The 14092-nt window shown below is 39.2% G+C and overlaps 1 protein-coding gene across 4 annotated transcripts in view; it reads left to right on the top strand.

The window, feature by feature from the left end:
• LOC113451539 (vomeronasal type-2 receptor 26-like) overlaps positions 1–9121 on the top strand; it is a 214170-nt gene extending 205049 nt beyond the window's left edge. For 2 of the 4 annotated variants that reach the window (XM_087927821.1, XM_087927822.1), the window contains exons 5-7: positions 3621–3833; positions 6680–6806; positions 8097–9121. In XM_087927821.1, the coding sequence (XP_087783947.1) occupies positions 3621–3833; positions 6680–6806; positions 8097–9007 (1251 nt within the window). In that variant the 3' untranslated portion in view covers positions 9008–9121. The remainder of the gene's footprint in view (positions 1–3620; positions 3834–6679; positions 6807–8096) is intronic. The other 2 variants (XM_087927824.1, XM_087927823.1) reach the window with 1 other exon arrangement.
• The last annotated feature ends 4971 nt before the right edge of the window (positions 9122–14092 follow it).

Below are 14092 nucleotides of genomic sequence, written 5' to 3'. Positions count from 1 at the left end.
CCTGTACATATGGGTTCACGATTAGCAATATAGAATTTTACTTTCATTTATTTGAAGGAATCTTCAAGTCAACCTAGGTCAGCCTCTCATCTTTGCAGGAATCTCAATCAAAGCTTTTCCGGCTGATGGCTACTCAGTCTTTGGATTAAGACAATCAGTGAAGATGAGACTGAATTTCTCTGGTTCTCTGGCTCACCGTTAAAACTGTCCCTTTTTAAAGAAGCTTTTTTTCCTTCTTATTCAGTCAGAATCTCCTCTCTTGTAACTGAATTTATTTTTCCATGTCTGACACTCAGGAATAACAGTAGATCTTAGCTTCTCTGTAATGTCTTTCAGTTATTTGATGGTTGCTTTATCCTCCTTTCTGCAGCTAATAGCAATAGTGCTTAGATTTATACACCACTTCACAGTGCTTTTACAGCCCTCTCTAAGTGGTTTACAGAATCAGCATCTTTCCCCCAACAATCTGGGTCCTCCTTTTACTGACCTAGGAATGATGGAAGGGTGAGTCACCTTGAGCTGGTGAGACCCGAATTGCTGGCAGCCAGTGATCAGCAGAAGTAGCCTGCAATACTGCATTCTCAGTACTGCATCATCGTGGCTCCTAGATTGTATTAATTGAAACAGGTGTTCCCAGACTCCTGATTTTCTGCTACAATGGACTAAGGTGGTTCTTCAACTTGAGGAGAACCTCCTTAACCTTCTTGATGTCTATCCTCAAGGTTAAAGGCAGCTCCTTTTGTCAGAGTTCCGGCAATTTCCCTAATTAAATCTTGAGACTAAAGCCAAGCTTAAAAAAAAACCCTCAAAAGATTTATTAGGAGCAACATGCAGGCATTAACTTAAATGAAGCCAACTCTGACATATATAATTCACAGTCACCTGTGAACCTGTTTCCCCCCTCCCACCCCCGGGTGTTTTATAAATCATATTGTCCAATGAAGGAATTTCGTAGCTAGAAGATCCGGTAGCCTAGCTGCAATCTTTTTAAAATAATGGTGGAATTTACTTCTGGTTTTATTGCCATACTGCTCCTTCAGATTTCCCTCCACTCCCTTGTTTATGGCATCTTGAAAACAGGCATAGGAAAGTTTTATGAGTTGACACCTTTGATCTCTTCCTTGGCTATGTTACTGTTCCCTAAATCCTCATCCAGTTTTTCTGCAACATCTTCTCCAAGTGAGGTTCCTGCAAGGGGCACTTGGGGTTTCCCATTACAATCAAAATTCATTTCCTGAGGTTCTTCTGGATGCATTAGCTTTCTTCCTAGGATGTCACACTGCTGATTCATGTTTGGTTTGCAACTCCTACTATTTTGAGGTCATTTTTCAAAACTATCGAATTTGGAATCCCTCATCTTTCTTGCCCTGTGTTACATTTTTCTCCTGTGGAAAACTTCGTACTTGTCTTGATCTTAAATTCCATTCAGGCTTTCTTTTGCCCATTTTGAGAAACCATTAAGATGTGTTTTGAATTTTTATTTTTATTTTATTTATTTATTTATTTTGATTTGTCAATTGCTTACAAGATAATAGGTAAGAGTATATACATAGTTATGAATACATGAAATGGATACATATAAGAAAAATAAAAGAAAAAGTAGGACAGGGACAGTAGGCACGTTGGTGCCCTTATGCATGCCCCCTAATTTTATGTCTGGTTTTAATGTATACATTAATACATTAAATTTTATATCAGCTAACAATGGGTGGTCATTTCTTTGTTGGTCAATTTAAATTTAAAACAAAATAGTTTGTTGCAGAAGCAACTGCCTGCAAAGGCTCCTGGATTGGGACTGAAAGGTGATTTAATGATTAAGGAGGGCTTTTTTATAGAAAGTTGTATAAAACTCATATAAAAATAAAATTAATCTGACAGAAACCTTACAATAATGTAGAATTAGCTGGTTTGGATATTTTTCAATCTAGTCCTCTGGGAAAATATTAGCCTGGAATTTTCTTCTTTGATAAATCCATGCTTTCTGGTAATCACCTGTTGTTTTCAATGAGTTTATAAATATTCTCTTCATTTGTGTAATTTATCTGAGATCTGCTCTAGAATGGTTCCTATAATTGACAAATTTTGTAAATTTTTCCCTGTAAGATGAGAGTATAAAAATAAAAGACTTGATAACCAGGATCAGTAAGAAAGCCAGGGGTACGATTCAATTCTTTTAACAACTAGTTCTGTGGGCATGGCTTAGTTGGTGGGACTGGCTTTGTGGTCATGTGACTGGGTGGACATGGCTTGGTGGTCATGTTATTAGCTGGATGTGGCCAACTCAATATCACTCACATTGAGGCATGCATCTCCTCGTCTGGCCTCTCATGACTGTGGGGATACTGCAACAGTTGTAAGTGTGAAAAATGGTCATAAGTCACTTTTTTCAGTGCCATTGTAACTTTGAATGATCACTCCACACAAGCAAAGTACCAGCAAAGGAGGGGAAAAATCCAGAGACGTTCCTGAGACAAGAAGTCTAGTCCTGCCAAGAATGTAAAAAGGGTTAATGGAAAGGAAGTTTCTGTAAGCAAAACCAGAATGTTTCCTTCCTGTCTTCCTTACATGATTAGGCCAATTTCTTCTAACAACCAGTTCTCTGAACTGCTTAGAATGTTAACAACTGGCTATAGAGAATCGATGCGAACTGGTAGACTCCCACAGCTGAAGAAAGCTATCAGGCCTCTAACAAATCCACCCCCATTCAAATTAAAAGTCTCTAGTCACATCTCAGAGAAAAGTAAATTGGTTTGTTGGAAGTTGCCATGTTGGGGCATGGCTGGGTACAACTGATACTAAGTAACATCATACATTTCTCCCTTGACCCTGGTCTTTCTCCAACCCCATGGATGTGACTTCTTCAATGGGACTCATCCGTCTCCATCATGCTCTCCAATAACCTTCTTATGCTCTGACAACTTTGGGCTGCCAGGGTGATTGTCTAAGCATTTCAAGAATGCCTTGTTTTCCCCCACTTCCTTTTTCTGGCAGCTAAAAAGATGAAAGTAGCATCTTTTTAGTTGACATAAGCTTTATTAAAGATATTTGACAAAAGGACCCCAACTCCAAACAAGTAGGAGAAAGGAGACACCACCTTTAAGGTGGTTACTAATATTTATAGTATGTCACATAGAAAAAGTTACATAATCCTTCTTGTTTCTCACAAATAGGATTTCTATGGACTTCCATCACAAAAACAATGTTAGGATGACCAAGTATTCCTGACATGAAATCTCAAGCCAAATTAAAAACCCCACTTCAGCCAAGAACATAATATTTTTAACTTTGCAGAATAACAACTTACAAAAGCATGGTATAAGTGATCAGATAACTTTCTAAAAGTTCACATTAAGAACAAAGATGGAGTCTCTTTGGTTCTATAATTTCTTAGGTATAATAGGAAAATACACATATTTTTTCCATATATAACATTTCCAATACATGAATTGTCAATATTATTGACAAATTTTGCTGAACTTTTGTTTTTAATTTTTAGTGGTAAAACCTTTTTTCCCAAACAGGACTATTTACAAATTAGGCCACTGTAGTAGAAGAAATAACAAAAAGGGATAAGTTGCCATGTTTACTGCTTTTAAATTTTCTGGATGTTCCCATTCTAGTTTCATCCCTTTCTGGAGAAGAATGAATTTCTCAATCTTTCCAGATTCGAACTGTACTTGGACCAAAATGGAGATTTAGCAGGTAATGTGAAGATGGTGACCTCAGTGTATTTCCCTAAGAAGTCTGTCATCGTGGAGAAAATTGTGACTTTTGAAAAAAAGAGAATTATTATCAACGAAGCTCTTTTGTCACGTCTAAAGTTGCACAACAGGGTGAGAGAAACATTTATGTCTTTTCTTTTTTTTCCAAAGGATTGCGAGCCATTTCATTGGGTTAAGTCTATGCACCATGACTTATTGTTGAAATGGAGGAGCCACGAGTAAAATGATAAAAGACCTTCAAGTGCTAGGAATGATAGCCTCAAGTTGTCCTCTAATTGTAAAAGAAGAAGGCAATTTTGTTGATCAGTGCCTGAGTTCATGAAATTGAATTCAAACTGGATGAAGGCCCTTTTGATTCCATTGGGAAATAAGCTTTGTAATCAGGATTCATCTTGTCCTTGTTGGAGTGAGTGTCCCATGAACTGGCAGGAAAGATATATTGAAGCAACTCACACCTGGCCAGAGTTATCCCTGCCTCTTTTTCACCCAGTGAAAAAGGGCAATAAACCTTCTGCTCCTAGGAAGGTGGTCCAAAGCTTTGAGTTCCCATGGAGTTATAATGATGTTCTGCTATGCCCTGACCCAGAAAACAGAAGCATTTAAACATGACTTTGACACATAGAATAGAATAGAATAGAATAGAATAGAATAGAATAGAATAGAATAGAATAGAATAGAATAGAATTCTTTATTGGCCAAGTGTGATTGGACACACAAGGAATTTGTCCTGGTGCAAATGCTCTCAGTGTACATCAAAGAAAAGATACATTCATCAAGAATCATAAGGTACAACACTAAATGTTAGTCACAGCGTACAATAAGCAATCAAATCATACTGGGAAACAGTCAATATAAATCGTAAGGATACAAGTGACAAAGTTACAGTCATACAGTCACAAGTGGGAGGGGATGGGTGATAAGGAGTGATGAGAAGATTCATAGTAATAGTAGTGCAGACTTTGTAAATAGTTGGACAGTGTTGAGGGAATTATTTGTTTAGCAGAGTGATGGCGTTTGGGAATAAATCCTTATGTCTAATTGTTCTGGTGTGCAGTAGTTTATAGCTTCATTTTGAAGGTAGGAGTTGAAACAGTTTATATCTGGGATGTGAGGGGTCTGTAAATATTTTCACAGCCCTCTTTTTGACTCATGCAGTATACAGGTCCTCAATTGAAGGCAGGTTAGTAGTAATACTGAAAAAAACTTATGGACTACACAACTCGATCAAGTCAAAACAATAGACGCAATCTACATAGACTTCTGTAAAGCCTTTGATTCAGTGGTACACGACAAACTAAAACTAGTTTTAGTCCTAAAACTAAAATCTTATGCTATCTCTGGACAACTGCATAACAGGATAGAAGCATTCCTGTCAAACAGACAACAAATGGTCAAAATTGGGAGTGTCCTATCAAATTCTGTACCTGTCATTAGTGGTGTGCCCCAAGGTAGTGTTCTAGGACCAACTCTCTTCATACTCTACATAAATGACCTCTGTGATCATATAAAGAGCAACTGCGTTCTCTTCGCTGATGATGTAAAGCTGTTCAATACCACAGACAATACTGCTACCCTTCAAAAAGATCTTGACTATGTATCAGAATGGTCAAACAAATGGCAACTTCAAATCTCAACAAATAAATACTCTGTCTTACATATTGGCAAAAAAAACCAGAAAATAAAATACAAGCTGAATAGTCAAGACCTTGTTGATGATCCAAGCTCTGTAAAGGACTTTGGAATACTCACCTCTAATGATCTAAGTGCTAGAGCCCACTGCAACTGCATAGCCAAAAAGGCATTAAGAGTTGTTAACCTAATCCTGTGTAGCTTTTTCTCTGGTAATATCACACTACTAACTAGAGCATACAAAACATTTGCTAGACCAATACTCAAATGCAGCTCATCAGTCTGGAACCCACATTATGTATCTGATATTAGAACAGTGGAGAAAGTCCAGAAATATTTCACAAGAAGAGTTCTACACTCCTCTACTCATTGTAGAATATCTTATGCCACCAGACTTGAAATTCTAGACCAAGAAAATTTTGAATTACGCTGTCTTCAGTCTGAACTAAGTATGTTATATAAAATCATACATTGCAATGACTTACCTGTCAATGAATACATCAGCTTCAACCATAACAACACAAGAGCACACTATAGATACAAACTCAAGGTTAACAGCACCAAACTTGACTGCAGGAAATACGACTTCAGCAACAAAGTGGTCAATGTCTGGAATACTCTACTTGACTCTGTGGTTTCTTCCACAAACCCCAAAAACTTTAACCTTAGACTGTCTACTATTCACTTCACCTCTTTCCTAAGAGGTCTGTAGGGGGCGTGCATAAGTGCACCAACGTGCCTACCATTCCTGTCCTATTGTTTCTTTTATTTTTCTTATATGTACCCATTTCATATATTCATAACTATGTACATACTTATACCTATTATCTTGTAAGCAATTGACAAACCAATTTTTTTTAAAAAAATGTTTTTCTTCAGTCCTAATTACTCTCTGAAGTCTGTGTCTGTCTTGTTCAGTTGCAGAACCAAACCAGACAGTTATAGAGGTGCAGATGACAGACTCAATCATTCCTCCATAGAACTGTATCAGCAGCTCCTTGGGTAGTTTGAGCTTTCTGAATTGGCGCAGAAAGAACATTCTTTGTTGTGCTTTTTTAGATAGATAAATAGATAGATAGAATACTTTATTGGCCAAGTGTGATTGGACCCACAAGAAATTTGTCTTGGTGTAAATACTCTCACTATACATAAAAAAAGATGCCTGACTCACTCTTTTTGAGGGACATATCCAAAGACCTCACATCTATCTCATATCACTACAGTTCTAGAAACTGAGCAATTACTTTAAATCTTATTTTCAAGAACATGTCAGCATGTCAGGCTGGTTAGTGCTAATGTTTTTTTTAATTCCATGTTTTTCTGCTTAGTCTCTTCCTCAGTCCAAATGTGTGGAAAAATGTCAACCTGGATTTGTCAAACAAGCTCGAGAAGGAGAGCCAGTTTGCTGCTATGACTGCGTTCCTTGTCCAGGGGGGACTATCTCCACTCAAGAAGGTGCTCAGGCTGAAGTTAATGGAAGGGCTTGTAGAAGTGGATTCATCCAGAGTGTTTATATGGAACTGCAAATTAAAAAACAGTTTGAAGCTCAGCTGCTTTCTTGTTAATTTTCATACTGCACAGTTTATGATCTAAAGGAAAGAATAGTAAAAAAAAAAAATCTTAAAGGAGAATCTGGATAGAGACAGAAATGTGAAATATTGAGCAAACTATGACATCCAGTGCCAATATCTCATCCGCTTTTTATTTTTGAATGTGATCTTCCACGTTTATATCTCTAGGAACATTCTTTGAAACTCAAGGCATGATTTTAGGTCCACCTAATGTAACACTAATTTTGATGCATTCTCCATGGGCTTCCCTTTGAGGGTCACTGGAAAGGTGTTGCTGCTCCACAATGAAGGGGACAATTATGATTGCATCTCATTTGACACATTTTACCATTGCTGCCAGAAGCCATTTCTGGTTACTTGCAGGACTAGTTTTCTCTGTGAGTTAACTAGGTTTTATAAGATAAAACATCCTTGGGATCCAGTATATTAACAAGTGTCATCTCATAGAACCAATGATGTTTGCCTAGAAAAGTTAACTATTTCATTTTCTCACTTCTAATAATGTAGCTTCCTATCAAGTAACTGTATGTTACAGAGGAAATTATCCATTTCTTAGAACTTCCCCCAATTTGATACACCTTAGCAATATAGATACAGCTGATTGATGATAGATAGATAGATAGATAGATAGATAGATATAGATAGATAGATAGATAGATAGATATAGACAGCTGATAGATGGACAGAGATGGATAGATGGATGTTGATAGGTAGATGATGATGATAGATAGATAGATAGATGATGGATGGCTGATAGGTAGGTAGGAAGGTAGGTAGGTAGGTAGGTAGATAGATAGATAGATAGATAGATAGATAGATAGACGATAGATGGATGGATGATGATAGAGAGATGATGATAGCTGGATAGACAGCTAATGAATGGATAATGATGGATGGATGAATGAATGGATGGATAATGATAGAAGATAGATAGATAGATAGATAGATAGATAGATAGATAGATAGATAGATAGATATGTGTGTGTGTGAGAGAGAGAAATGACAAACAGACATAGAGATAGAAAATTATAATCTTCAGATATTTTTTTTTGTTCAACTCAAAACAAATGGTTCTTTAAAAATGTCTGTGGTATCAACTGTTGTGGCAAGAAAGTATTTCTTGAAATGTAAAAGGGCAGAAGGTTAAATAAATATTGCTTTGTTGTTTTCTCAGATATGGAACAATGCATGAACTGTCCAGATGATAAATATCCAAATGAAGACCGAGTTCAATGTATCCCCAAAGTTGTATCCTTCCTATTGCATGAAGAATATCTGGGCATCATCCTGGTCTCCTTTGCCCTATTCTTGTTCCTAACTGCAGGTTTTGTCTTAGTTATATTCTTTCAATACCTAGAAAGTCCCATTGTCAAAGCAAACAATCGTGACCTCTCTTTTATCCTCCTGGTCTCCCTCTTGCTTTGCTTCTTGTCTCCTTTTCTCTTCATTGGTCAACCAAGGAAAGTCACTTGCCTTTTGCGACAGATGGTTTTCAGCATCACTTTCTCAGTTGCCATTTCTTCTCTCTTGGCCAAGACAATCACAGTGGTGCTGGCTTTCCTGGCCACAAAACCAGGAAACCGAGTGAAGAGATGGTTGGGGAAGAGCTTAGCCAATTCCATCATCCTTTCTTGTTCTGCTGTCCAAATTATCCTCTGCTCCATCTGGCTTGGAGCTTCTCCCCCATTCCCTGAATTTGACTTTCACTCTCAACCTGGAGTGGCCATCTTGCAGTGCAATGAAGGCTCCATTGTCATGTTCTACATTACCCTCAGTTACCTGGGCTTCCTGGCCACCATTTGTTTCATAGTGGCTTTTCTGGCCAGGAATCTGCCTGGGGCTTTTAATGAAGCCAAGCTGATCACCTTCAGCATGTTGGTCTTCTGCAGTGTCTGGGTGACTTTTGTGCCCACCTACCTGAGCACCAAAGGGAAATACATGGTGGCTGTGCAGATCTTCTCCATCTTGGCTTCCAGTGCTGGGCTGCTGGGCTGCATCTTCATCCCTAAATGCTACATAATCATTCTGAGGCCAGACCTGAATACAAAGGAGCAGCTTACAACCAGAAGAAATGAAGAAATGTGAGACATGGGGATTTTAACTCTCAGCATTTTCCAACAAGCCACATTTAGAAAATGCTCCAAGCTGCTCTCCATACCTAAGCAGGCCAACAATTTTGGTTGAAATGAATGGTGCAAGATTCTGTTCCACATCCTTATCTGGTAGAATTCCTAGATGTTCACTCAGCTCTTTTGAATTCTTAAGATGGCATATCTGTTGTGGGCCTTTAGCCTACATGATATCAGGTTTTTGATACATGGTATTTGTGCAATGGGAATCTTGTGCTGATACAAGAAATATATGTTGGTGGTGCCCTAAAATTTCCATTATTTTAGTTGTATCATCGTTCATTTGCAGTTGGTGTGCTTTGCAATATTGGACTCAAGATCACATTAGGAGTAGTATAATCTGGATTCAACAACTAGTCAACTAAATTATTATAAATAAGTTAAACAAGAAAGTGGCTAACATAGAGCATAATAAGATTTTTAGAAAAGAATTTCTACAGAATGGGATGATTGAATGTCTCATTGATGTCAGGGAGAAGTGAAATTGGCCCTAAATGCTGTGGTAATTCATACATCACCATATTCTGCTTTTGGACAGTCCAAAAAATCCACAACAAAGAGTCCAAAGATTTTCTTTGGGAAATGAAGATAGGCCCTGGTCTTATCTATGAGACTTATTCTTCCTCCTTCACTGTATTATCACTGTCTATCTTTCTAGCATACAAGAGGTTCTCCGCCTTCCTCAAACCCTTCTTGGAGCTATCAAAAGAATCTCCCTTTGGTCTCGACTGAATGTCTATGCAAATTCTCAATCATCCAGGTCATGGTTATCCCAAAGGTGCTTTTTCAAGAGACAACTGGACTTTCTTGTCTTTCTTTGAAGATGTTTCACTTCTCATCTAAGAAGCTTCTTCAGTTCTGACTGGATGGTGGGGAATGGAAGGATTTATAATTGAAGACAGCTGGTCATTTGCATTTTTTGAGAGAGTCATTGAAGCCACCTGGATATTTTTCTGTGTCATTAGGGTCACCTGAGTAGCACAAATGGGTGTGGCGTCTTCTTGGAACTGTCGAAAGAAAGTATTCAAACAAGAAACCTAGTTGCCTCTTGAAAAAGTACATTTGGGATTACTATGACATAGATGGCTGAGAACCTCCACAGACACCTTCTTGGAACTAGTCAAATACCCACGTCCTGGTCCACATCATACAGTTAATAAGGTGGTTTTAGGGACAAGATGCTTTCAATCTCCTCCAGGGGGAGAGTCTGTCAACTTTCTGTGCAATCTTCTCCAGCCTTCTAATGAAAATTGATGTTTGAATAGGAAAAGGGAAATGCTGTATTTCAACAAATATTTAACAAATTTTAGAAGTGGAAAGGGCATGAGTACCACTAAAACTTGCTCTTCCAAAGTAGTGCTGAGCTGAAAAAGAGTGAAAAGATGATGTTAACAATATGATCCAGATCGATCTTGACAGAGTAGAACCCTGGGCCATATCTAACAAAATGAAATTCAATGTAGACAAAAGTAGAGTCTTACACTTAGGCAAGAAAAACCAAAAGTACACATACAGACTGGGTGAAACCAGGCTCTATATCAGTAAGTGTGAGAGGGATCTTGGAGTCTTAGTGGACAACCAGATAAAAATGAGCCAGCAGTGTGCAGCAGCAGCCAAAATGAGCTAATTAACACAGAGATACAATCAAGATCAAGTGAGGTACTAATACCACTCTATAAAGCCTTAGTAAGACCACACCTAGAGTACTGCATCCAGTTTTGGTCACTACACTATAAAAAAGATGTTGAGACTCTAGAAAAAGTACAGAGAAGAGCAACCAGGATGATTAGGGGGCTGAAGGCTAAAACATATGATGAATGGTTACAGGAACTGCGCTTGGCTAGTCTAGTAAAGAGAAGGACAAGCGGAGACATGATAGCAGTCTTCAAATATTTCAGGGGCTCCCACAGAGAGGACTGCTTATTTGTACACAAGACTATCATTAATTGCTGTACCTTATGATTCTTGATAAATGTACCTTTTCTTTTGATGTACACTGAGAGCATATGCATAAAAGACAAGTTCCTTGTGTGTCCAATCACATTTGGCCAATAAAGAATTCAGGCAATCATTCATTCATTCATTCATTCATTCATTCAATTAATTGTTCTAACTGTCAGGAAATTTCTCCTTAGTGCTAAGTTGCTTCTCTCCTTGATTAGTTTCTATCCATTGTTTCTTGTCCTGCCCTCTGGTGCTTTGGAGAATAGTTTGACTTCCTGTTCTTTTTGGCAATCTCTCAGATATTGGAACACTGCTATCATGTCACCCCTAGTAATTCTTTTAATTAAACTAGACATACCCAATTCCAGCAACCGTTCTTTATATGTTTTAGCCTCCAGTCTGCTAATCATCTTTGTTGCCCTTCTCTGCACTCTTTCTAGTCTCAACATCTTGTTTACATTGTGATGGTCAAATTTGGATGCAGTTTTCCAAGTGTGGTCTTACCAAGCCATTATAAAGTTGTACTAACACTTCACATGATCTTGATTCTATCCCTCTGCTAATGTAGCCTAGAATTGTGTTGGCTTTTTTTGGCAGCTGCAGCACATTGCTGGCTCATATTTAGATGAGGTTCCATTGAGGAATACCTACTAAGTGGTCATGAATTCTGTATCAATTTTGTCATGTTACTGTCTATCCCAAATCCCACATCTTACCATGAAGGTTGTGGTCTTTTTTAAAATCATCCTTATCTCCTTAATTCCAGTTTGCTACTCTCTTTATTGTGACCAGAATTTATAAATATTCATAAATAATAGCATGATATATCTCAGGTTGCTTCTTGCCCTTCTGTCTTCAGGGAAGAAAAATGGTCTTGCTTATAAGAAACATTCACAAGATTGAATTCAGAGGATCCTACGGGAATGTTCTGAAAAAAAAAAAACATCTCACAGTTCACTCTGAGGCACAAGGCCATATTCCTTATGTTCTCATTTGCCCACTAAAAATCTGTCATGCCCCTGTTAGAAAATGACTCCAAGGGAGAGGAGGAACAGTTGACAGGTAGTGGGAGTGTGGCTCCGGAAGTTCTGGAGGAAACTGCAGAAGGGTACAGAGGAAGATCCAGGGCCATCCCCTCTTTATCCTAGGGCATGCAGGGAGGAATGGATGAGGGAGAAACATGACTGGCATGGTCTATGGGAGAGGAAAGGGCCCTGATCCCCTTCATGGTCCAGATGGATCTTGACAGACTAGAACACAGGTGGGCAAACTACAGCCCAAGGGCCACATCCAGCCCATTGGTCTGTCCAATCCGGCCCGCCTCTGAAAAAAAATCACTGGGCGTGGCATATTGCCCTGAGATGCGTGGCCCCCAAAGCTGCAAAACAGTGTGGAGCGCTCTCGGGGTAGGAAAGAAAAAAAGAACTTTGCAAAGGCCTCGGCTGGGAGTTCGAAATCAACTTAGAGTGCGACCTCTCCGAAGGTGAGTCCCCGCCGATCCCCCTTTTTTTTCCGGAGCTTCCAGGCTTAAACTTTGCAAAGGCAAAATTTGCAGGCGGGAGCATCTTCCCGCTGAGGAGCGGGAAGGGTTCCGCCCAGTGGGCGGGCAGGCTGCTTGGAGAAGGCTGCTTGGAGCCACCTAAAGCTAGGCTGCTGGTGGTAGAGCCTTGCCCTGCCTTGGTGCCCCGTTTCCCGGCTCGGTGGTCCTGCTCGGGCGGCACTTTAAAAGCCTGCTCCCAGCACCTGAGCAACTTCCCAGCAACTTGAGGCTTGCTTTTTCCTCATGGGCGCTCGCAAGGAATATATTCTTATATATAATTTGCTGCATTTTATAATGGGCCCTTTATAATGGCCTTTTATAAAATTGGTTCAGCCCTCGAACACAGATCTGATTTTCCATGTGGCCCCCGACAGAAATTAATTGCCCACCCCTGGACTAGAACACTGGGTCATACCTAACAAAATGAAATTCAATGTAGAGAAAAGTAAAGTCCGACACCTAGGCAAGAAAAACCAAAAGTACACATACAGACTGGGTGAAACCAGGCTCTATAGCAGTAACTGTGACAAGGATCTTGGAATCTTAGTGGACAACCAGCTAAATATGAGCCAGCAGTGTGCAGCAGCCACCAAAAAAGCTAATTAACAGAGAGATACAATCAAGATCAAGTGAGGTACTAATACCACTCTATAAAGCCTTAGTAAGACCACACCAAGAGTGCTGCATCCAGTTTTGGTCACCACATTATAAAAAAGGTGTTGAGACTTTAGAAAAAGTACAGAGAAGAGCAACAAGAATGATTAGGGGACTGGAGAATAAAACATATGATGAACAGTTACAGGAACTGGGCTTGGCTAGTCTAGTAAAGGTTGGGACCAGGAGAGACATGATAGCAGTCTTCCAATATTTGAGGGGCTGCCAAAGGGAGGAAGGGGTCAATCTATTTTCTCAAGCACCTGTAGGCCAGACAAGGAATAATGGATGGAAACTGAACACGAAGAGATTTAACCTAGAAATAAGGAGAAACTTTCTGACAGTGAGAACAATCAACCAATGGAACAGCTTGCCTTCAGAAGTTGTGGGAGCGCCATCACTTGAGACTTTCAAGAAGAGATTGGACTGCCATTTTTTCAGAAATGGTGTGGGGTCTCCCGCTTAAGTGGGGGGTTGGACTAGATGACCTATAAGGTCCCTTCCAACTCTGATTATTTGTTATCTGTTATGTGTTAAATAGTTCGAGTCTTTCAGTTCTTATCTGAGTTCTGGCATCTTTCCCAGTGTGTGTATTTCGATATCTGTGGATGTCTTCAAGCCCTTATCCTGCCTTTTCTCATTAATTGCTTCAGTGTTGTTCGTGTTGTTTTTTTCTATTTATAATTTATATGTATTTTGAGTTTGAACGGCATTTCTTCCTTTTCGCAACTGTTTGTGGGGGAGTTTTTTTCTCCAGTCAATGAGCTTTGAAGCCAAGTTGAAGGAATTAAAGGGACTTTGCCTGTTTTTGTGACTTTGTTGCTTTTGTATCCCATCCTGGATCATGACAAAATCCCATGCTGCTGGAAACTCATTTTACTCACACTATTGTGACTAAAAATG

This window comes from Pseudonaja textilis, chromosome 2 (assembly GCF_049901715.1).
Source record: "Pseudonaja textilis isolate UNSWEBS1 chromosome 2, rPseTex1.2, whole genome shotgun sequence".
Classification (NCBI taxonomy): domain Eukaryota; kingdom Metazoa; phylum Chordata; class Lepidosauria; order Squamata; family Elapidae; genus Pseudonaja; species Pseudonaja textilis.
Note: the sequence above shows the minus strand (reverse complement) of the source record. Positions and strands in the feature narration are given on the sequence as shown.